Raw genomic sequence first — 22814 nt, 5'->3', positions numbered from 1 at the left:
TATTTATTACATATTTATAATTATAAAGACGTTAATGTGCGTGAATTTAAAAATTATAATTTTTTTATGTTTTTAGAAATTATAAATTTATTGAAATTGTTGTGAAATTATATATATTGTTTAATATTTAATGGTGTATAAAAAAAAAGGAGATCCAGCTAGCCTACCATTAGGCGGGCGGGGGAAAAATTCAGGACCGTTTTACTAGGCGGGGTGGGTTTTTGGCGAAACAGGGCGGACTTTTCCGTTTGCCACTCCTAATAGGGGCACAGACATAAGTACCCGCCCCATGAAACTTATTAAATATACGCGAATATAAAATTATTAATTTATCCTATTTTATATATACGTAAATCCATTTCTTGAATTTAGTAACCCTAATTTCTGCCTCCAATTCAAATTTTTCTTTTTTCTTCCGGACTCATTCTCAGCCTTGATCCCCTCTCTCTCTAACTCACTTTCTCTACCTCTCATCAAGTCCGTCACTATGTCGCTCAGTATCGTCCTAAAAAATTATGTTATGTTATTATGTTAGATTATTTTTTTTATGTTTTCTCCTTTTGAAATGTTATTTTTCATAACGAATATGTTATAAATTGTGTTGAATTATATTGAATTGATTATTTTATGATTTATTATATTATATTTTTTGTGTTAATTTTTTAAAAAATTTTCAATGAATATTAATAGATACCCGAAGAGATCTACGTTCTCTGATGGGTAATTAAATAAGAACTTGCAATGACGGAGAAAGAACATGGACATTTTTTTTAAATAGGAATGAGGGATGAAAAGTGGGTTTCTCACGCTCCCCTAAGTCCTCATTACCATATCTAACTAGCAACGGAGATTCAATTTGAGCCGATTTAAGAGGGGACGCATGGACTTCATCTGCATTGGGTCTTTAAGGTAATGAACTCAAGTCAGATTTGGGACTGTAACAATAGATTTTAGTTGATCTTGCTTGCATTGAGGTCTTACCAGGTTCAAATATATCTTAAATTAATATTTTGAGTCATTATTATAGCAAATACCATACTATTTAATATTATAACACTTAGTATATATAAAAGTTAGTTATATTTGCAAGACATTTTTTAATTCAAATTAAAAAAATTAATTATCTCTTTTTTAGTTTTAAATATTATTTTCTAATGTAACAAAAAAGTGAATATAACAATAATCACTCACATAATTAAAATAGAGAATTTTAATATATACATGACACTTGATATATATGATATATAATTTTTTTCTTTTCTGTAATGACTATTTATATAATTTATTGAACAATTTTAATTTTTTATCTTAACATTTAATAAATTTAACATACAAAATAAATAACTTAAGTTATCATCTAGCACAATAAATATAATAGTGCAAATATTTATTTATTTATTAGTAGTGAAAAAATATATAAATAATATAAATTGACATTTTTTTAATATAAAAGCAATAATAAAGATTATTAATTAAGTTAATTACATAATTAAAAATTATGAAGAATTTATTAAATAATAATAAAAAATAAGATTACTATTTTCACATATTACAAAATTTATAAAAAAAGTTTGGATAATAAATCAATCCTCAATAGATTATACATTAATTATGTCAAAAAAAAAAATCAATACATTGGATATTATTATTTAAATTAATTTTTAAGTTTATAATTAATTTTTAATCTAATTTTTGGTAATTAAAATTTAAATGGTTGAAATTATTAAATGATGAATATTTTGCATCTAACCAATTTATTTTTTATTAAAATTAAAAAAATAATGAGTTGTTAATCAATTCTAAATTTAAATTTAAATTTGAGTAAGAAAATAAAAAAAAAATTAAATTTTATCTCACTAACCAAAATTAATTTTAAGATAAGAAATTACTTTGTACATCATATATATTATAAGATAGTATGGTCATTTGCTATTTTTTAATAGTAAATATTGGCAAATAAAATGGTGTAAGAAATTAGAAGAAAATGTATTTACAAGTTTAGAAAATATTAATTTATTTTTCAATAGAATAAATTATATATTGAATAACAAAAGTTGTTATCGGTTTCTTTTCACACTAATACTCAACAATGGAGTTTCGATACACCATATTACCAAAAAATATTAATCGATCTAATAACTTTTGTAATGACATAAGTTTATGAATTTAAAAATTTAAAAATTATTTCATAAAATGTGAAGTTTTAACAAGTAACAATGTTGATCATATTGTTTTGATTTCAAGAATGAATACGATAGCAATAAATAAAATTGTCCCAAGAAAATTTCAACAAAAACAAAAATTCATAAGTATTTCTATTAATGAAAAATTAATCTATTTTAAAGACAAATACAATTTGTAACACCCTACCATACAGAGACTTATGCTTAAGTCATAATTCAGAGATGGCAAGGTATTACGACCTCTAAAACAAAAATTTAGTACGTATAGTAGTATGAATGATTGATTATAACTAGGAGCCTTGTAGAAAAAAGGGGTAAACAAAAACCGCAACTCGAAAGCGCAACACTCCGATCACTAACACAACGAGCAAAGGATAAGCTAACGCAAGATCGTATATATAAAGAGTATCAAAAACAGGAATATCAAGACTCAAAATCCGGCTGCGAAGGTAACCGGTTCGAGCATAGCAATATATACATATAATAAAATAAGGAAAACCCCAAGGAAAACCCAAAGGGACACAAATACCGAAAACCTAATCTCCAAAATCCCCTCTAGAAGGAGTCATCACAGTTTGTATTATTTAATGGAGATAAAAGTATCTAAACAAGATATATAAATCAAGATAGAGTCCCGAGAACAAGAATCTTCGCTAATCCAGAAGTCCCCAGCATGCCTCAACGAGAAGCCTCGCGTCCTGCATCTGAAAACCACAAAATCTGCATGGGTGAGAACCAGAGGTCCCCAGTACGGTAACAGCTTCCACATATATAATACATAATAATAGAGGAAAGCCGAAGGCAATCCTAGAACTTCCTCCAGAAAATATCAAAGCTTATAAACAAGCTAAACCGTAAGCGGCAACTAACTAAAGATCCTTTAGTCTAACTAATACTTCCCTTTCTACTTCCTTCAGACCTCCCAACAACCAGCAGGAGTATAATATAGCAAACACAGTTATATCAGACAAGAGATTTACAAATAGGAACAAATAAGGCATTTAGGCAATTAGCAAGTAATATGCAGTCAAATAGGCAATCTCAAACAATTCATGTAGTATGCTTATGATGCATGCCTGTCCCTAGTGGCTGATGATATCATCTGTCAGTTATAGAGCCAACCCGACAAGTCCTGGTAGCTAGCCATTGGACTGTCCCTCTGTCGTGCATCCCCAACTCGAGTTATACTCATCATAAACTTGATCATAATCATGATCCATATCCATCACCCTCACTGGTGAATATTTATCCATCACCATCACTGGTGAATATTTATGGGGGCGAGCTCATCCGGGCCTTTCACAGTGCCCGGCCACACTTACGACATAGGGTCAAAAGAGCTTCGAGTCTCAACCTGGAGCACATGGTGGCTAGCCATTGCTACTACCCAGGGAAACCCTCATCTCCAATGGTGGAAGTGCAAACCTTCACAATTCAATCAACATCATATATGCATTTATACTTGGCCATAAACATGGCTCCGCCGTAACACGGCAATAATCTAGCCATCCGGCTCACGGTTAAATCCATAACCAGCCAATTCATTAACAATTACGGCCCTTCGGCCCATGGCACAACAAGCACTTCCACCGCCATTCTCCGCATCTCACATAATCATCTTTGATCCTCAATGATCATTCATTTTTCCCTTGCTTCACTCGCAAGTTACCACATTCACTAGCCCTTTTTCTCATGCTAGGCATATCATAATGATTTAAGACATAAGTGGTGAGATCGGAGGCTTAGAAGTATGAAATTTGGCTTTTAAAACTCAAAAATCAACTTTGGGATGAAAACAGGTCCACGCGTACGCGCACGCGTGGATGGCGCTTTCTCGAAGAACGGCGCGTACGCACCAAGTGCACCTACGCGCGAGGGGTCATTCTGCTAAAAATTTTCTAAGTTAAAAGCTGCAGAATTTACAGATTCAAACCCCAATCTTCCGACGGACATAACTTCCTCATTTTAAATCGTTTTTCACCCGTTCTTCGAACGGCATGGACATCCCGAATCCAATTTCATTTCTAAACAGATTTGGCACAAATCAGAGATCCGTAGTCCAAGTTATGTCCCGTCAAAGTATGCCCAAAAATCATGTTTTCATACAAAACCACAAGGTGCCATTTTCAAAACAAGCCACTTTCAACTCTTTTCAAAATCAATCAAACATGCCAATTTCAACCCTTCTCTTTGAAATCATTCAAAATGTACTAAAATCAACAACAAGCCATCCTCAACTCACACATTGACACTTTACCAAGGTTTCCAAAACCACATCCAACCATTTTAACACTTCTCAATCAAATGGCTAAAGGACAACACAATATCATGTCATACATCCTTCCTCATCCCAATTTCCAATAATACCATTTCCAATTAACCATCATTATACATAATCAACATCATACTCACCATCAACATGGTACCACCCATCAATTCAACCTCAATCATCCATCAAGCATATATCACAACATGCATTTCTCATATTTCACACAATCAAGGCATCAATATTCATAATCACATATATGAACACATCATATATTTCAACCATTCAACAACACCAACAATTCAATGCCTATCTTAGGGTATCTAGCCTAAGTATTTCCTACCACATTACATATTAGATACGGGAAACCAAAACCATACCTTAGCCGATTCCCCAAGCTCAACCGGAGCACTTCCAAACCACTTGTCCACAAGCTCTCAAGGTATCAACACCTCCAAGAACAGATTTTATCACACAAAACCCTCTTCCAAGCTTTCCAAAATCACCAATCAAGCTCCAATATTCACATATACACAACCTAAGCCACAATCATCATACCCATACACAACATCTCAATACCCAAACATCATAGAACAACAAATTATACTAGGGTTGAGAATCTTACCACACCCAAGGTCCAAGGAGACAAGATTAACCTTCTCCTTCAAGAGAGTTGGGTCCTATAACATCAAAGAACCCAAAATCTCAACATTTTTGCTCATGAAACTCGAAATCAAGGGCTAGAATTTCAAACAGTAAAACGTAGATTACCTCAAGATTGATTGTATGGGTTTTGTAGAGCTCTCCGCGGTGAACGCGTGGCCGCAAACGGAGCGGCAATCGGAGCTCTAGATCAAAAGTTATGGTGGTTTGAAGATCAAGTGAGAGAAGGAAGTTGAGAGAGTGTTCTTCCCCCTTCCATCTCAATTTTCAGCGTGTTTTGGTGTTGTGTGAGGAGAGAGAGTGCTGAAAACTAGGGTTTTGGTTTAGTTATGTTGGGCCAAGGGCCCACTTTGGGTCCGGTTGGTCCGGTTTGGCCCGTTCGGTCCAATATTGGTCCGATTTCTATAAAATTGGTATCGAAATTCTCGTCTCAATTTCCTCTATCACATTTAGCCATAAAAATAACATTTTTGGCTTTCTAGAATAAATTCTCATTTATGGGTTAATTAACCATTAATTAACCGGGTCTTACACAATTTTTTTCTACAGATTTTCTAACTTGGCAAGTCGAGAATTAATCCACCACATATTGATGTTCTATTTATTGAGGGGCTGTCGCTAACTAATGGATTGTGATACACACAAGGCGAGATTCGAACTCCAAATACTTGCTTAAGCGAGCAAATGAGATGACCATTCAATAAATTTAAATTGATTAAAATAAATATTAATTATTTTTAATATTTTAAGTTGTAAAATATTTATAATAATAATTACTATGTATATTTTTTATTTAAATTTTAATAAAAAATTTTATATAATTTTATGTATTATCCCGTGTAGGACACGGCTACACGGGAACATACACTAGGGATAAAAATTGGATGTCTGCACAAAATTTAGATCTTGAATTACTGAATAGCATAAATTGTTCTGGTTTGTCTCCACATAAATTAATACTCAAGGTTGGTGATCCGGTGATGTTACTGAGGAATATTGACCAATCCAGTGGTATTTGTAATGGTACAAGGCTACAAGTTAGGAAGCTTGAAAATCATATCATAGAATGTGAAGTCTTAACGGATAACAATGTTGGTCATATTGCTTTGACTCCAAGAATGAATATGGTATCAACAAATGAAACCGTCCCAGTTAGATTCCAACAAAGACAATTTTTCATAATAGTATCGTTTGCCATGACAATTAATAAGTCTTAGGGACAAACTTTATCTCATGTTAGATTGTACTTGCTCAAACCAGTTTTTACACATGGCCAACTATATGTGGTACTTTCAAGAGTTAAGAGTAAGAGAAGTTTAAAAGTTTTACTTATGAATCACGTAGGAATGTCTATAAATTCAACTATCAATGTTGTTTATAGAGAAGTCTTTGAAAAAATAGAATTCTAATATAAATATTTTAATTTTATTTTAAATTCTGTATCAATGTATAATTATTTTACTTAAAAAAAGTGTAAAATGATTATTACTCACTATTTTTAAGTTAAACTTTAATTTTGAGAATAATTTTATAAATTTCTTAACATAATAATTATTTTGTGTTTTTTTTAAATATCTAAACATATAATTTTTTTTTTACTTTTATAAATTTTTCCGTGCTTAGCACGGGTTCATACACTAGTTCAAAATAAAGCTAAAAGCCTAAAAGCATAGCACAATTTAAAGTTAACGGATCTCTTTAGTTTGGCCTTTATTATCCACCTACACACATCACCCTTTTTCAATTCGATCTTATTCTTTTCCCTCCATTTTCATTTGAAATAAAATAAGTTTCAAAATGTAATAATTACTAGAAATTAAAAACAAGCAAAATTATGAACTATCCCTGGCCACAAATTCATTTGAGTCCGGCCGGATCCGAAATTTATTCCGATTAAAACGTCATGTTAAAGTTGTAAAAAAGATGACAATTTTTTTATTATTACCAAAATAACTAAATAAATCATTTTTTATTACCAAAAAATAGTAAATAAATAAATAAATAATACAACTCACAAATGCTACGAGTTTGTTGGTGAATTGGGTGAACGAACGAACGCTTCAACTGCAAAATTTATCGGCCAAAAAAACGTTTCGTCTTTTTCTCTTTCTTCACTGTCTCCACCACACCCATTACCGTTTTTAATTCCTTCTCCTCCAAAAGGGTTAGGGTTTCCACATTTCTCCTATTTTCCTTTCTTTTTTTTACCCATTTTACCTAACGATTAGGGTTCGGCATTTTCTTTGTTTTTTGAAAATTTCGTTTTTTCGGTTCATTCATGGAAGCTGCTTCCTCTTCGTCTTTTTGTGAGTGCATTTTGGTTTTGCTCTGCACAGATGCGTAATTGAAGCAGAAGATAAAGAAGTACGTGGAGGAGGAGAAGAAGGTGAAATTGGAGGGAGAGAGAGTGTGTAGTTGTGTGATTCATTGGTTCCTCAGGTGAAAGATCTGAGGCTATCGTTTTTTCGTTTGTTGGAGGGGTTCTGGTGAGAGAGAAGGTGAAAAGATGAGTGCTTCCAAGTTCATTAAGTGCGTAACTGTTGGGGATGGAGCTGTGGGAAAAACATGCTTGCTAATTTCCTACACCAGCAACACCTTCCCAACGGTGATTTCTTCTTCCATGTCTTCAGCATTTTTCTTTGTTTGTTGAAAATTTAGTTTTTGGGTGTATTGGGGTGGTGGTGAAATTTTGAAATTATGAAATTTAGCCATGGAACTTGCCTACTTTTTTATGTATAAAAAATGATGATTTTTTTTGAATGAGTTTAAATATTCCTTTCAAGTGTTTGGATTGGTGATATTTTGTTTGAATGTTATTTACACTGCAATTTGCTTTGGAACAGGATTATGTGCCAACTGTGTTCGACAATTTCAGTGCAAATGTGGTTGTCAACGGAAGCATTGTTAACCTGGGCTTGTGGGATACTGCTGGTAATGTTGCATAATTAAGTTTTTTTAATGTGTGAAATCTGTGATTTGGGAAGTTCTTTCCAGATTTATTGTGTTATTTGGGGAACAGGACAAGAAGATTACAACAGATTGAGACCTTTGAGTTATCGTGGTGCCGATGTGTTCATATTGGCTTTCTCTCTCATAAGCAAGGCTAGTTATGAGAATGTCTCCAAGAAGGTACTTATCTTGCACTGATATTGTGTTCCTTGTGTTTTATTGTGTTTATGAATATTTGTTGATAAAGATGTTCATGTTTCATTTCCAGTGGATTCCAGAGTTGAAGCATTATGCACCTGGTGTCCCCATAATTCTGGTTGGCACGAAGCTCGGTTAGTTTATTACCATCTAATGTGATATTGCTATCGTGATGTTGTGATTTTGTTAGATGCTGCCTTCAAGCATGTTTTTGTATGTTATGTGAATCACAGAGCGTTTAGGATTTGTTTATTTCTTTTTAAATGTATACAGTTTGTGCTATGAACATGATGAAATCGGATGAGAACTTAAACCTCTCATAATGCATACGCAATAGATGTTGACTTCTTTGGAACTTTCGATTATCTGAATGAACCCAGTTATGGTCAATGCTTTGATGTTTCTGGTTGGCTGTTGGTTTCATAACTTTCATTAGTACAGCGTAAATGGAGACAGGTTGGCCCTTTCTCCAAACAAATTCCAAAAAAGTGAGAGTTTCATTTTGTGATTTTGCAATGATGCAGATCTTCGGGATGATAAGCAGTTTTGCATAGACCATCCTGGTGCCGTGCCCATTACCAATGCTCAGGTAAATATTGCTTTTGGTGCTTTTGAATCTTGTTTGGTTATATAACAAATCGAATCTGACACGTGGATCCCCCTAAAGGGTGAGGAGCTTAGGAAGCTGATCAATGCACCAGCTTACATTGAATGTAGTTCTAAAACACAGGAGGTACATAATTTGAATCTTTTTCTGACATTTATTTCCCACTCCTAAGGTTAATATGCTAATTGAGTTTGAAATTGACTTGTGTTTTGCAGAATGTGAAGGCAGTGTTTGATGCAGCCATAAGAGTTGTGCTTCAACCACCAAAGCAGAAGAAAAAGAAGGGTAAAGGACAAAAGGCGTGTTCGATATTGTGATTGGCTAGGTTTAAAGATTTGACAGCCCTATGTTCAACCAACCTGCATTGTCCTGCCCCTCTTCATTTTCATCAATCATTTCTTTTGTTGTTGAAGAAGAGTATGTGGGTGTTCGTCCGACAAATACTCTACATCTCCTTGAGTATAACTTGCTTTGCTTTCTTGGAATTATTGTCAACTCTAATAGTCAAATTTGCATTTTATGATTCCCACCTTTTGATTTTATGTATTCAAAGACTGGAATATCCCACTAAGGATAACGCCTTGTTTGCTTGGATATATATTAATATTTAAATTATTTGTATTTCCACCTCTATAATTCAGTTGCCATCCGGGGAAGACTTAGACTTATGGAGCTCTTTCTTTTTTCTTCTTTTGGGAGTTGTTGAAACTCCACCCAATGCATTGCATGAGAAGTTTCACCCTTTCTTTTTCGATAATAAAAAGAACTCAACACCCTTATTATACCCAAACCATGCCCAAATGTTCAATGTTCAATAGACAATAGTTCAACGAAAATTGCACCAAATAGCTACCACACCTACCTTGATTGGTGATGCAGCTGGGGTTTCTTTACCCTATATTTTTCTTCTTGGGCCTCTAGCCCTTGACATGTTACCAAAAAGAGTATGTAACGTGCACTGAGCAAATTACAAACTCATTTGATGTATTGTGTAGAGGTATCTTTCGTATTATTAGAGACTTGATTACCATCATGGAACATTGGAACCAAACATATAATAGTCGACTGCTAAACTAATCGCCTTCCTTTTATTGTCTTAAGTCTTAACCTACAATTTCATCATACATCTTCGATTGCATTATTATGTTCCTCAATTGAGAACTTTTATTTACTTTATAGAATGAAGTTATTCTTTTACAACATTCATCTACCTTTATTCTTCTCTTTTTCTCTCTCTCTCTCTCTCTCTTCCTTTTGAAATTTAATGGACAAAATCATAAACTAAATTCTTGAGTATATAAGAATACCTCTCCCTCAATTTCTTGTATTATGAACAATCTTAATTTCATGCAGAACTTAACATCCAATCAATCTTATTTATTTATTTATTTTGGTATGATGATCTAATCAAATTCATTATATATTATATTTTATAATCAAAATGTGTCATATGACACTGCTTTAAAAAAATTTAAACATTTTTTCCTTCAAAATTAAAGAATTTTTTTATCCTTTTTATCTCTATTTTTATATCAAAAGAAAAAAAATCCTTTATATATTGATGCAAAAAGAATTGTCCCACGGATTCACACACTAACAACGTCAGTCGACCGTATGCTAACAGACATACCATCGGATTAGCAATCTCATAGATTGCCAATTGACATCTGGACAACGAATTGCCCTTGATTGGAAATGAGAGTAACTAACAACCACCAACTATTGATCGGTTGACGTCGACCTACCGAACGACCATCCCATGACCAATATAGGCCAACCAACCGACCGATCACTGGATAGATTGCCTATTGACAGCAAATTGACACAGTCTGTCGAACAACAAAGCAAATGCACGCTGACTGACCCTATTGACCCAACCATTCGCCGTGCTACCCAGACAGACTGTTCGACCAAAGACCTACCCCTGATCATTTGACAAACTGCCCGCCGATCGACCCAAAATTTTGGTTATTTTAGCTGTTTGTAATTCACGATGTAGAAACTACACCCGTATAGAATGACGTTATTGACAACATTGAATCTCCCTCTACGTATAATTTGATAAAATCTTTAGTATTTATTACAATATCGTTAGATAATAATTCTTTATTTCATAATAAAATTAAAAAACTAGCTCATTTTATTTTTAAAAGAATGCAATTCCGTAATATTATTCCGAGCATAAATACTAGTTTAGTTAGGAGAACTGACAAGAGAGATAAGGTAAGTTTGACATTCACCCAATGACCCAAATACATCCACCATTCTATTCCCCCCACTGGTAAGACAACTAGACAAATAATAATAATAATAGTTTAAAAAAAAAGGAGAAAAGAAAGGAAAAAGAAAAATAAAATTACATTCGACTAAACTTTATTAGCCCATTCCAATACAAACTAGGCAAAGAAGCAAACACTAACAACGGTATGGTATCCAGTCCACCGAAAAAAAAAATAGAATGGTACGGTATCCACAATTCCATAGTGCATAGCGCAAATGACATAAATATGGACAGTAATTCTGAATCTGTAGACTAAACTAGACAACCACGACTTCGTGTAAACCTTTTGCACAACTGGAATAATCTAGCGACTGTACTACGAACTAATTCTCTTAATTGATGTAAGGCCTGAAAAAGGATCAAGCAAAAGTTCAATAACGACTCATTCTCTCATGAGTTACATAGTGCATCTTGATCCTAACTAAATGGCCGAGTGTTTTTGCTGTCAGAAAATATCAGGAACACCAAAACTTGTGGGCCCACAGTTGAAATCGAAAGATAAATGAAAACAATCACTAGACATCCCAAGATCAAATAGTTCCAAATCTAACAGGATCAAACCTGCGCATCAAGCCTTTATGGGTTCATACTTGATGGGTTCATACTTCTCGCCAACTGCACCACCCTTCTGTTTCTGGAATTGTACATATCGCATAGTACTAGCTAAGAAAGCCTCAGCAGCTGGATCTGATGTCGTAGAGTCACTTTGCATTTCGTTCATGATTAACTCAATTAGGCTCTGGATTGAAGCAACGGTGATTTGTGGGTTCCCCTTCTCAAAGAAGTATAGATACCTTGTAAACACACAGCACATCAATATTCCAGCAACAAGAAAGTGACGCGAAGTAAGGTTACAGAAGCAATCTTACTTGTTCAATATCTCAATGAAGAGCATAACTGATCCAGTGCTACCTCGTGCTGCATTGGCCATTTGTTGTGCAGCATTTGCAATTCTTAAAGCCCGCTTGAGGCACAACAAGACTCTGGTCCAAAAATAAGTATGAACATAACAAAAACAATTAAGGAACACAAGATAAATTTATACTAATTTCCATATTTCTCTTCGACCATTCCCCATGGCCAAGTATTGCATGCCTTTGCCACATATTTTGGTTAAAATCAATCTTAACAACTAACTTAGGATGTAAAACACTGAAATTCACCTAAAACTAATTGAGTTCAAATAAACCACCACTGTGAAAAATGCTTAAAAATTTTGAACACAATAATTCATCAGGAGTTCGAAGTCTCCTAGATGTCATATAGAAACACACCTTTCTCCATCTTTCATGTTATCATGATCTTCAACCCAAAACAGATGTGAGCATGCATACACAGCTCGGCACTGATCTGGCTTCTTTAGAAGCTTTGCTGAATACTATCCAATGAAAAGGCACAATAAATTTAATATTTAGTAGAATATATATAAGCATTATTTAAATATCAGTATAAATAATCACCCCTGTGGCCTTGTGAGTTAAAGTATCCCTGTTCTCAACACCAAAGACGTGCATCCTTTGAAGAGTTCCTATTATCAAATGGATACACGTGATCTGCGCTCTTGAATCCTAGTATGACAATGGAAAAGCATAACTAAGCATGGGTATCCCATAAAATGCATCAGTGTGAAAGGTCCTCCTCTGAAATTACCCTAAAGACCAGGGAAAGAAGAGGAATGTGGGGAGGGAATGGAGATAGTTTGGACTTACAGAAATCTCTTCTTCGTATAGAATATAAGCTTGGGTGAAAAACTCGTAAGCAACGGGTTCCAACTCACAGTCATTTGCAGCCTTTTGGAAAGGTAAAACAAAATAATATTAGTATTATAGTTACAAAATACCATTTTGATGTGCTCCAAGAATATTCCAGTACCTCAGCACATTGCAAATACAACTGCAATGCCAATTCCGGCACAGGTATACCGGACAGAGTCTCGATAATCTGAGATAAAAAGAAACAAGTATCAGCGAACCAATTGACCAACTATGAACCCAAAAATATTAACAATTTGAACTTCAACAAAAGGCCAAAGCAGAGAATAGATAAGATGAAAACATCACTCAATTGTAAGGATGATTAGTTGCTGTATGTACTAAAACGCCAACAAATCTCACCCTCGACATTAATAAATTTTCAGTCATATTGTACAACTAGGCTAGCACCAATCATTTTACTTGGTGGGGGGGAGGGGGAGTGGGATTACCTGGTTTAAAAGCTGAAAAATTTTCTTTGGTGTTGTTGATGCATCATCTCCAAAAGGATTTTCTTCTTGGCCTTGCAACTGTCGGACCAACTGCATATATAATACAGTATATATACTGCATTAATTCTTGTATTTGGCTTTGCAAATTAAGGGATAAAAATAAAAAATACAAAATACAAAAACAGCCATTCTCGTGAAGAAAATCAAGAGAGCATGAACTGAAAATTTATAGTTGTCATAGTAATTTGGCATGATTGATATTATGGCTTGTTATGTATGCCACCTAATCAGAATGAGAAATGGAGCTCCCATTATTTCTCATCATCTAGCAATGGAAAGAAAGACAAAAATCACAATTTCTCTTAGATGACAACAACTTGCAGCTTGCTAGGCAGGGCTGCCCCGTTTATCAGAGTTCTCAAATAGAATGCCAATGCCAAATAGACTATCTACAGAAGTGTATACCGCGAGATAAAAAGCCTTAGTAGCATTTTCAGGGCCTCAAAATGATTATCTAATAAAATAAATGAAATGTTACAACCAACCTAAAAATGAAACAACCAAAATGCTCAAGTGATTTGGTTTTTCCACCAGCCATCCTCAACTAGTTCACAACCGCATTATTGTTATCGTTGTGTTTTCGATTTGGTATCTAATCTATGCTATTGTTTACAGCATCATCAATTCATCACGGTTTAAGCAGAAAACAAGGTAAAACAAAAGCAGACAACTAATCAATATGATCAGCCAAACCTTTAACGAACAAAAAACTAGAGGTGGAACAGTGAAAGGCAGCCGTTTTGGTCCTCCAGCCAATATGTGCTTCCTCACAGTTTCTATGATCTGCAATTCAGTGGATAGCTATTATGACACAACATAAAGTAAAAGCTGAACTTTCCACTCACTGATTTCATCTCAAATACCGTTAAAACAAACTATAATAACAGTAAAATACAGATAACAATTTCCACTCACAGGAGCCCAGGAACAGTTATCAACTTATTATAAGGTGAAAAGTTCAACATGACAAACTAACTCGCCACCAGATCCAGCTTGTAAGTAAAAAACTTATTTGAGTACTTGCAAGGGCAAAACCCATGTGCAGCATGAATACAAAAAATACAGTAAGAAGGAAGTGAAATCAGACGAAACTATTAACTGCAGTTAGAAAGATATATGGACTTTCAAGCAGAAAAAATGAGCATAATTATCATCATGCTAATGCATGTATATTCACCTTAAGCATCTCTTCGGGATCATCATTATAAAACATCTGGATTAGGCGGGCAACAGAATTTTGCTCCTCTTTGAAGTCATCTTCGTCCAGCTAAAAGGGAGGAAAGGAGGGATTAAAAAAAATCCAAACTGAGAAAGGATCCAACAAATAAGGATTGTGTTTTCACAATAACCAGGATTTTAAGAAATATCCCTAGATGACTAGCTGTTGAACTTAAATGACCTTGTCGTTTGAGGTCCCATCAGAATCCTTGATAAGCCCCTTTATCAATTCAAACAATGCTTCAACCTAGAATCCAAGCAATGTTGTAATAAGATACTTGCAACAACAACAGCAAAAGAAAGTGAAATGAAAAAAAAAAGACAATTAAATAACCTATACCTTGTCTGAAGTAGAAATGCGAGTTCCATTTTTCATAATGCTTTGAATAATAACAGTTGCCATGACCCTAATAGTTGGAACATCGAGATATTCCAGTACACGAGGATAATTTGAAAGCTTCAAGGCAGTCATAATATCATTATATTTTTCTAATGGAGCACTTAATAGAGCAACAACCTGCTTTGTTGCCTTGCTGTCTTCAATTTTCCCTTTGCCAGAGAGTTTTCTCACACATGCTCCCTAACAAGAGGTACATACAATCAGGACATGACCTTGACAGAATTAAGGATATTTTTTTTTTCTTGTCATGAAAGGAATAGTGTTCTTGCCCATTAAATGCAATAATGCTATTTTATGACAAAATTCAACAAAGATATTGTTTCTTTCATTCTTTTTGTAAGTATTTATATTAGTTATTACCACAAATTAAGGAAATAATGACAATGGCTGAATTTTGATCAAATGAATTTGTAAGAAGAGCAGTTAACATGCATGCACACAACCATTTTGAATGGAAACATACCAGGACTTGATCTGCATAATCAAGTCGATCCGGGTGAACATGAAGAGTGAATGTGAGAAGAGATGAATATAAAGTTACAACTCCAAGAGTGGGCATGTCAGGCTGTGCCTCTATCACCTGCATAACAATGGAAGACCTCATATTTCACAATCAATGAGCCACACGTGTTGGCACTGCATGATGCCAACATCTGACATTTATTAAACCAAAAAGTCCAAATATACCCTGCCAATGGCATTGCTTAATTTGGCAAATGCTTCCACTTGCAAAAATTCTGGCAACACCTCTGCACTTGATGCAGCATAATGTGAAAGCCTTTCCATTAATTGAGACAGTACTGTCTTGATATCAACGGATGGCTATGGGAAAAGATAATTAAGAAAGAAAAATGAAAAAGCAACTTAGTGATGATACATACAGGATTTACACCATAAAATTGTTGTATATATTTTGGATAATGTCATAGTTCTGAACAAGATATACGTTAGCTACTGTTAAGCATTTGCTTAAACATTTCCAATCGATCCAGATAGGGGAGCAACTGTAAACTATTAGATGTAAAATTCATTCATATGCCTACATATTAAAACAATACAGGTAATGTACAATGGTTCCCTGTACCCTAAAGGGGTTAGTGCTCAAGATAAAAGGTACCAACTAGCACTCAGAAAAGGCAGATGCTAATTTACTAAAACAAGTTAACTGGTATTTTTGAGTTCTGTAGACCTGCAAAACATAAATCCTGAAAATAGAATATGATGCAAAATACTTTATTGGCTGTAAGATAATTTGCAAATAAATGCATTAAGAATATCACTAGGTTGGCTTCCATTTGTTGCATATCACATTATTAAGTAAAATTTTGGAGATGCCAAATGAGCTACTCCTCAAGTTACAAGTTGAACAGCATCTACTTACAGAAACATCTGCAGCAGTTTTTAAAAAATTGAGGGTCCACATGTTATTTTGTAGCTGTTTTGTCAAATCTTTCTATGGGTAATCATCTTGCTGATACTTTTTTGGAGATTCTTTGCAACTCTATTTATTGAACAAAACCTCGTGTTTAACCAAGTTCACTAACCTGAAGCTGAGGGCATGCACCCAACAATACATCAAGAGTTTGCAAGTGATACTCATCAGGGAAGACTTGAATTATGCAATCCATCAAGTAAAACTGGGCCAACTCATCTTTGCAATTTACAACCTGTCAAAGATAATCAAGCACAAGGGAAAAAGAAAAATTCAGTTAAAAAGTGAATAATGTCTTTGACAAACAAAATAGAAATAACAAAGCAACAAATAAGACCTGCTCTAATACTCTGGGAAGCACAATATCTTTGTACATATCAAGATCAACACCCTCTATCTGACTGAGAACATGGAGATTCTTCCCAACCTAACAAATAAGGATAAAGAAGCAAGCAAAACCTTCTATAAGCATTTGATCATGTATACAATCCCATTGCAGCCAACTAAACCAGTTACAGGCTTCAGATATTACAAGATCGCGCAGCTCACTCCTTTCTTTCTCCCGTTTCTCCTTCTCCCGGGCAGGCCCCTGCAGACCAGAAAGCCCGACAGCAAGCCTCAACTCAGGGTCAGCTAAGAGTATGAATGATTCACATGCATTACTAAACCTGCGTGACCAGAAATCATGCCCTCATGACATGCAACTATTGTGACAACATGCATGTCCAAACATGAGAGCAGAAACACTCTCTGCAGGCAATTTAACCAACCTGATGTTGCATCCGCACCCAAAGTTTGTTCATTTCTGTGAAATTTTGGAGTACAAACTCTACAGCATCAGATACAGTATCTGCATCCCTACAAATAACAGAGTAGACATTCACGTATCTGGTTCAATCTCAAATCAGTGCAGCATAAAATAAACTGAATGACAACACCATTGCCCCATATCTAAGTAAAACACACACTATTTGAAAGAGAAACAAATAAAAATAAACAAAAAGGAGGACCCAATACTCTAATCACACTAATAGTTAAAATCATCATCAACATCACAAAAGTGCAGGGACCAGTAAGATACTAGTTTAAATTGGATTCAGATTAGACTCTTGTTCTGGATAGAACCAAAAGAAATGACCATGCCAAAAGAGAGCCAACGAACGATCAACTAAATTGCAAACATCATGAAACACCTAGTCTGTTCCTATAACTTCAAAGCTGGAAAAAAATGCTTACCCTTCATACTCAGAACCAATATCCGGCAATTTGTCCCGACTAACTTGAGAAAGATAACTTCTGAGAAAGAGTCCACGAACAGGGTGCTGAATACCACGACACATCTCCACAAGATCCTTTAGAACATCCTTGGCAGGAGCTTCCTTTGATTTGATGTACACAGATCCTACTGTACAGAGGAGATACCTGATCATGATTGTACAATTAAAACATCATATGTGAGAAGCAGATTAATATGAAAGAAATAACGCATAAACCACTGCAACTTCAATACCTAAAACCCTTCTCGTCCAAAACTAATGTGACAGCTTACTAGTACAACACATGTCAAGGCAATAGTCAGAAATTTACTTGCCATTGGTTTTCTTAGCAAGAGAAATTATTTTCACCGTTGTGAAATATCAAACTCAACAACGAGCAATTAGAAGAAATCAGCATTTAAGTATCAGCCGTATTGCACATAACTCAAATTAGTAATTGAAAAAAAAAAAAGTGAAGCTTATCAAATACATAACTAACTAGACATTTTCACGATGGTGACTATAATAGAGAAGATACCATTCGGGAACAATTTCCTATCACAAGCATTTTCTAATAGATGAATGCAAAAACAAGAACTAACAACTGTGACTTACAGTCGAGGCAAAATGTTGCCGGCGTGCTGGACGAGCTCATAGAGATCAATAATGGAGCAACCACGACGAGTCTCTTCCTCGAAGAACATCTCCAGCTTCCTCAACTGATCAAATGCGCGCATGTCTAAAGCCCCACCAAAAAAATTCACAATAGATACGCAAATTACGAACAGCAAAGGTCGCAATAAAAAAATAGCATAACCAATTTCACAATCCAATTATGAAAATAAACAAAAAAATCAAAGAAGTGAAGGGGGATCTGAGAGCGAAAAACTGACAGAGTTCGTAGTACTTGTGAGGAGAAAGCTTGGAAGTCCTGAGCTCGGAGAGCATCTGAGCGGAATACTTGAGAGCATCTCTTAGATTGTTGGAGTCCTGAGATAGAATCGGAATTGGATCCAAAGGAATTGCTATTAATTTGCGAAGAGGCGAATCTGGATTTAGCGTGGAACAGAAGGAAGAAGAAGAAGCGGCAAAGAGAGAGAGAGAGGTTAGGGTTTAAAAGAGTAGTTACCAATGCGCGGTGCATGTAGAAGGAATTCTGCTGAAGGCCAGCGATTCCGGCGGCGAGAAACTTCTCTTCGTCTTCGGTTCCGTCTAACATGGTTAATTTTTTTTTTTCCCTCACTGTGTGCGGCGGCGGCGGCGGTGGCGGTGATGGAGTTTAGGGGAGGAGTGTGGGTTGTTGGATCCCTCTAACTGCCGGTGGAAGGAGTGTGTGCGTGGTAGCTAGTTGTGAGTGTTTGCGTTCCGCTTGGGATGTACGTAATGGAGGATATGCTTCTTCCTCTTGATCTCGCCCTCTTTGACCATTATTAGCTCTTTCGCTTTGAGTTGGGTTAATTTTGGTAAAGAAGAAAACACAGATTAACAATACTCTGATTTTAAAATAATGAATTAAATTGTTTTTTAAAGAAATGATTAATAAGGCATTATTAATTCAGAAAATCTTTATAAAACTATATAATTTTTTAAAATAAGAAAGAAAAATATGAACCAAAATAAATTAGAATATGAACCATCAAAAAATTCCTTTATTGCTTAAACAATTATCTTAATAATAGCTACCTAGGATAAATAAGGCTATGCATGAATAAGGACTTGTTTCAGTTCTTTGGGTGAAATTTTAAGGGGAAAAAAATAAATTTATATTTAGATATTTTATTTAATAATTATGTTTAGATATTACAACATAAAAAAATTTTTATTTATTTATAATGTTTAAAAACATCTTGTTTTAAATAAAAAAATCTTTCAAGAAATAATGTATAGTTAAAAAAATATGTTTTTTATTTTTAATTTTTAAATTTTTTTAAATACACTACAAAATAAAAAAATAAATTTCATTGAAAAAAAATTTTACAACTTAATGACACCTGATTTGTTAGTTATAACTCAACTCAAATACATCTATAAATTGAAACTTCGGTGAAAACAAATAAAATGTGCCTATTTAATTGTACGAAATCTTAACTACAACGGAATCATTTGCAAAGATTTAAAAGTGACTACCGAAATAGTAGGTCAATGAAGTAAACACCCTATAGTGTAACAACTTTATATAAAAAATAAATTCTATATAAAAAAAGATATGCTTTTTGATAATAATCAATGACTAAGAGAATGGGGATTAAATCTTAGCCTCTTTTTTTACTGAAAATTACTTTCTGACTTTTAAAAGAATTTTAGGAGATATTTTCACTTTTGTCTCTTAACAAGTTAAAAGACATTTTTTGTTTTGTCTCGTAATAAGTTGAGAGACAATTTTCATTTTGTCTCCTGCGAACCAGAAATAGAGAAGAAGCAGAGAAGAGAGAATCACACCAAGAAGTATTCTAGTTCAACTACTAAGTGCAATACAGCTTACATGCAGTCTCTATCACAACAATGATGGAATTTCACTATCTTTTACAAGATTACAAACACCAATACTTTTTCCAGGATCTACCCAACCCTATCAGGGACAAACCCAGATTCTACACCCAATCTGAATTTGACTAGGACTCAAAACTTAGCTTTCAACCGCAAAGTGCTAACCCAAATTGTAAGAGAATCCTCACAAGATCATGAAACACAACATACAGATGTACAAAGAAACTCTGAGACATCTATGACTTTTTTTCTAATATTGATCACTGCATTTTTCCTCTCACTAGCTTTTTCTTACAAACCTCACCATGTTTGCCTTTTACCATGAGACCCAGACAGATAATACTAAGAAAAAGAAAACAAAATGAACATCTTTGAAGGAGAAGAACTCAGGAAGCTTAAGTAGCTATGAGAACTCTGTGCTTTTCACTTTCTCTCCTTGATCTCAACCCTTGGCCGTTCACCCTTAATATAGAAGGAGAAGCTTCCAAGGTTGAAACCAGTTCAACCAAGCAAATTCTTCTCCAACGCAGAGTAGCAGCGGTTCGGACAGAGAGAATAGAGAGGGAAAACCGAACAAAACCAACATACATGTACCTCTCTCAACATTTTTCATCAAAAATCTTCAATCTGAGCATTTCATCTTGACTTTGGCCCCAATAATAAATTTGAACCCTTGATGAACCTCTGGCCCAGGACAGCTCCTTACTTTCCATTTTTTGTTTCTTCCTACGTGTAGCTCGGCGGCTACTTTCTTTCTTTACTGAACAAAAAATGGAAGTGAACTTTTGCAACTAAGATCTTTCTCTCTGACAGAGGCGGATTGCTTCTATTTTTGGCTTCTTCAAATCTTGAAGCCCTTCTTAAAATCTTGCATTCAATATGCCTTTTTTCAGATCTTCCTTCTTCATAGCCTTTCTTCCATAGGCTTCTCTGTTACTTTACTTTTTCTTCTGATAACTTCTTCTTTATTCCATCTTCGTTTCTGACTAATGATATGACCGAATGCAAAGAGAGAGGAGAGAGAAGAGACAAAGCTTTCAATGCAATATTAAACCCAATTTAATTTTGAGTTTTGATTACCTATGCATGCAATTAATCAATTTGAATTTTGAATTCCATTCCACAATGTAGTAGGTAACTGTGGCTTGTTTCGAAAACCTTTGGGTGCCTTCTTTTGATCATTCAATATTGGTTAGTGCGTTTGTGACATGGGCCTCTTTGGATCCTCTTTCTTTCATTTCAATGCACAGCCACTTATATTAATTTTGCACAAGGCTTGATTAATAACAAGTTGGGCTCATATTACCTTTTGACCTAATAGGAAACTCATTTTAATTTTCTGCACACTAACACACCCATCATACAAACAATTTGAAGCAAATATCAAATTAACATTTTTCTAATAAATGTTTTAATAATATTTGATCATCATTTAAATTAGACATAAGTTTTTCAAACTCAACACTATTCATTCTGAATTGCATTATATTTATTTCACACTCTTTTTTACTTGAACATTGGAGTGTCTTTACAGGTTTCTGCCACCTTCGTTCTTTGGAAACCGACATATCACATATGCTTCGTCCAACCCAAATTGAAATGAGCTCAACCTTAGTCCGAACAAGCTATACCTCTCCCAAAACTTACCGCGCAAAAACAACACCCAAACAAATTCTAAAATAATCCTTTATAATCTTACAAAAATTTAGTTTTGATATATCCTACAAATAAAAATAAAACTACAATGATCCTTCCACACTCAATAATCCAACAAAAAGTCCAATCTTAACAAAAACTTTATCCAATATGTCAAAAAAATCCAACAACTAACACATCTTTATTCAACCAAAATCAAACTCCTTTAATACACAAAAAAAAAAAAAAAATCAAACTCCCTTAATTAACCCACTAAAGACGTGGTTGAGACAAGGTGTGAGTGACAAATCAGTTTGCCTCATATTAAGCCACACCTGGGAACGATTCCCACTCTTACCATATTTGAGGTTGATATTGTGCTCCTTTGTTCTGTCTTATCGTGTCAATTTTAGGATTTTTTTTACCACCTAAACCTGAATTTCTGACTCAGCATATTCTCAAATTCAAACAATGGACAAAAAAACTAAATGATTTTTCCCAAATCAACTTAGCTCCTTCGCCCCCCCCCCCACTGTTAGCATTTTCCCCTCGTTCTTCACCGCCGCGCTGCTGGAAGCAGGCATTGCCCTTGCTTTTTTATTCTCCGACGACAATTCTTTTTGGAGAAATCACACTCAACCTTCTTAAGAATCAAATGAACAAATTTAAATCCCTAACAATATCAGATTCGCACACCATAATATCGGAAAGGATAAAAGAAAAAAAGAAAGCTTTAAAGAAGAATTCCTCCACCGACTCTGTAATTGAAGCTTTGGAGAAGAAAAAAAGGAAGTACCACAAATCAATTGAACTTAGTGTTGGCGATTGAAAATGACAACGAAAAAAAGAAATACAATGCGGTGGTGCATGAAGAAAAAGAAGCATCTTTGTTAAAAAATGAAAAAGTTAAAAAGAAAAAAAAAATAGAATTGAGATTGAAGATAAAATGTAAGAATTATTTAAAAATTTTATTAAA

General features: G+C 34.5%; 2 protein-coding genes across 4 annotated transcripts; one reads left to right on the top strand and one right to left on the bottom strand.

The window, feature by feature from the left end:
- Positions 1–7103: 7103 nt before the first annotated feature.
- Positions 7104–9495, top strand: LOC107642563 (rac-like GTP-binding protein RHO1). 2 transcript variants are annotated; one of them, XM_016345957.3, is made up of 8 exons: positions 7104–7202; positions 7449–7717; positions 7956–8043; positions 8132–8241; positions 8330–8393; positions 8784–8848; positions 8927–8992; positions 9082–9495. In XM_016345957.3, exons 2-8 carry the CDS (start codon positions 7619–7621, stop codon positions 9181–9183), a joined length of 594 nt encoding a protein of 197 aa, XP_016201443.1. In that variant the 5' UTR covers positions 7104–7202; positions 7449–7618; the 3' UTR covers positions 9184–9495. The 2 variants fall into 2 exon arrangements, with proteins under 2 accessions (XP_016201443.1, XP_088344007.1); XM_088487881.1 differs by having other exon boundaries at positions 7132–7717.
- Positions 9496–11204: 1709 nt separating this feature from the next.
- Positions 11205–19257, bottom strand: LOC107642560 (vacuolar protein sorting-associated protein 35A). Of its 2 annotated transcripts, XM_088487879.1 has the most exons (22): positions 18846–19257; positions 18610–18706; positions 18332–18455; positions 17697–17882; positions 17231–17318; positions 16993–17049; positions 16798–16887; positions 16573–16695; positions 15716–15850; positions 15492–15608; positions 14969–15208; positions 14810–14875; positions 14588–14677; positions 14104–14193; positions 13351–13440; positions 13020–13088; positions 12857–12937; positions 12608–12715; positions 12422–12525; positions 12017–12130; positions 11709–11941; positions 11205–11495 (listed from the first exon to the last, which is right to left on the bottom strand). In XM_088487879.1, the coding sequence occupies exons 1-21, from the start codon at positions 18933–18935 to the stop codon at positions 11716–11718; spliced, it is 2385 nt and encodes a 794-aa protein (XP_088344005.1). In that variant the 5' UTR covers positions 18936–19257; the 3' UTR covers positions 11205–11495; positions 11709–11715. The 2 variants fall into 2 exon arrangements, with proteins under 2 accessions (XP_088344005.1, XP_016201440.1); XM_016345954.3 differs by having other exon boundaries at positions 11205–11941.
- Between the last annotated feature and the right edge of the window lie 3557 nt (positions 19258–22814).

The sequence above is a fragment of the Arachis ipaensis genome, chromosome B5 (assembly GCF_059453495.1).
Source record: "Arachis ipaensis isolate K30076 ecotype BB chromosome B5, ASM5945349v1, whole genome shotgun sequence".
Lineage (NCBI taxonomy): Eukaryota > Viridiplantae > Streptophyta > Magnoliopsida > Fabales > Fabaceae > Arachis > Arachis ipaensis.
Note: the sequence above shows the minus strand (reverse complement) of the source record. Positions and strands in the feature narration are given on the sequence as shown.

What these genes read in the sequence shown, in the direction of transcription:
- LOC107642563 (XM_016345957.3), top strand. Translation starts at nt 7,619, where the DNA reads ATGAGTGCTTCCAAGTTCATTAAGTGCGTAACTGTTGGGGATGGAGCT. An exon ending in GGGCTTGTGGGATACTGCTG is followed by an intron (nt 8,044 to 8,131) that starts GTAATGTTGCAT and finishes TTTGGGGAACAG; the next exon opens with GACAAGAAGATTACAACAGA. An exon ending in GTAGTTCTAAAACACAGGAG is followed by an intron (nt 8,993 to 9,081) that starts GTACATAATTTG and finishes TGTGTTTTGCAG; the next exon opens with AATGTGAAGGCAGTGTTTGA.
- LOC107642560 (XM_016345954.3), bottom strand. Translation starts at nt 18,935, where the DNA reads ATGTTAGACGGAACCGAAGACGAAGAGAAGTTTCTCGCCGCCGGAATC. An exon ending in TCTACATGCACCGCGCATTG is followed by an intron (nt 18,707 to 18,845) that starts GTAACTACTCTT and finishes ATTCTATCTCAG; the next exon opens with GACTCCAACAATCTAAGAGA. An exon ending in TAACTCACAAGGCCACAGGG is followed by an intron (nt 12,526 to 12,607) that starts GTGATTATTTAT and finishes TTCATTGGATAG; the next exon opens with TATTCAGCAAAGCTTCTAAA.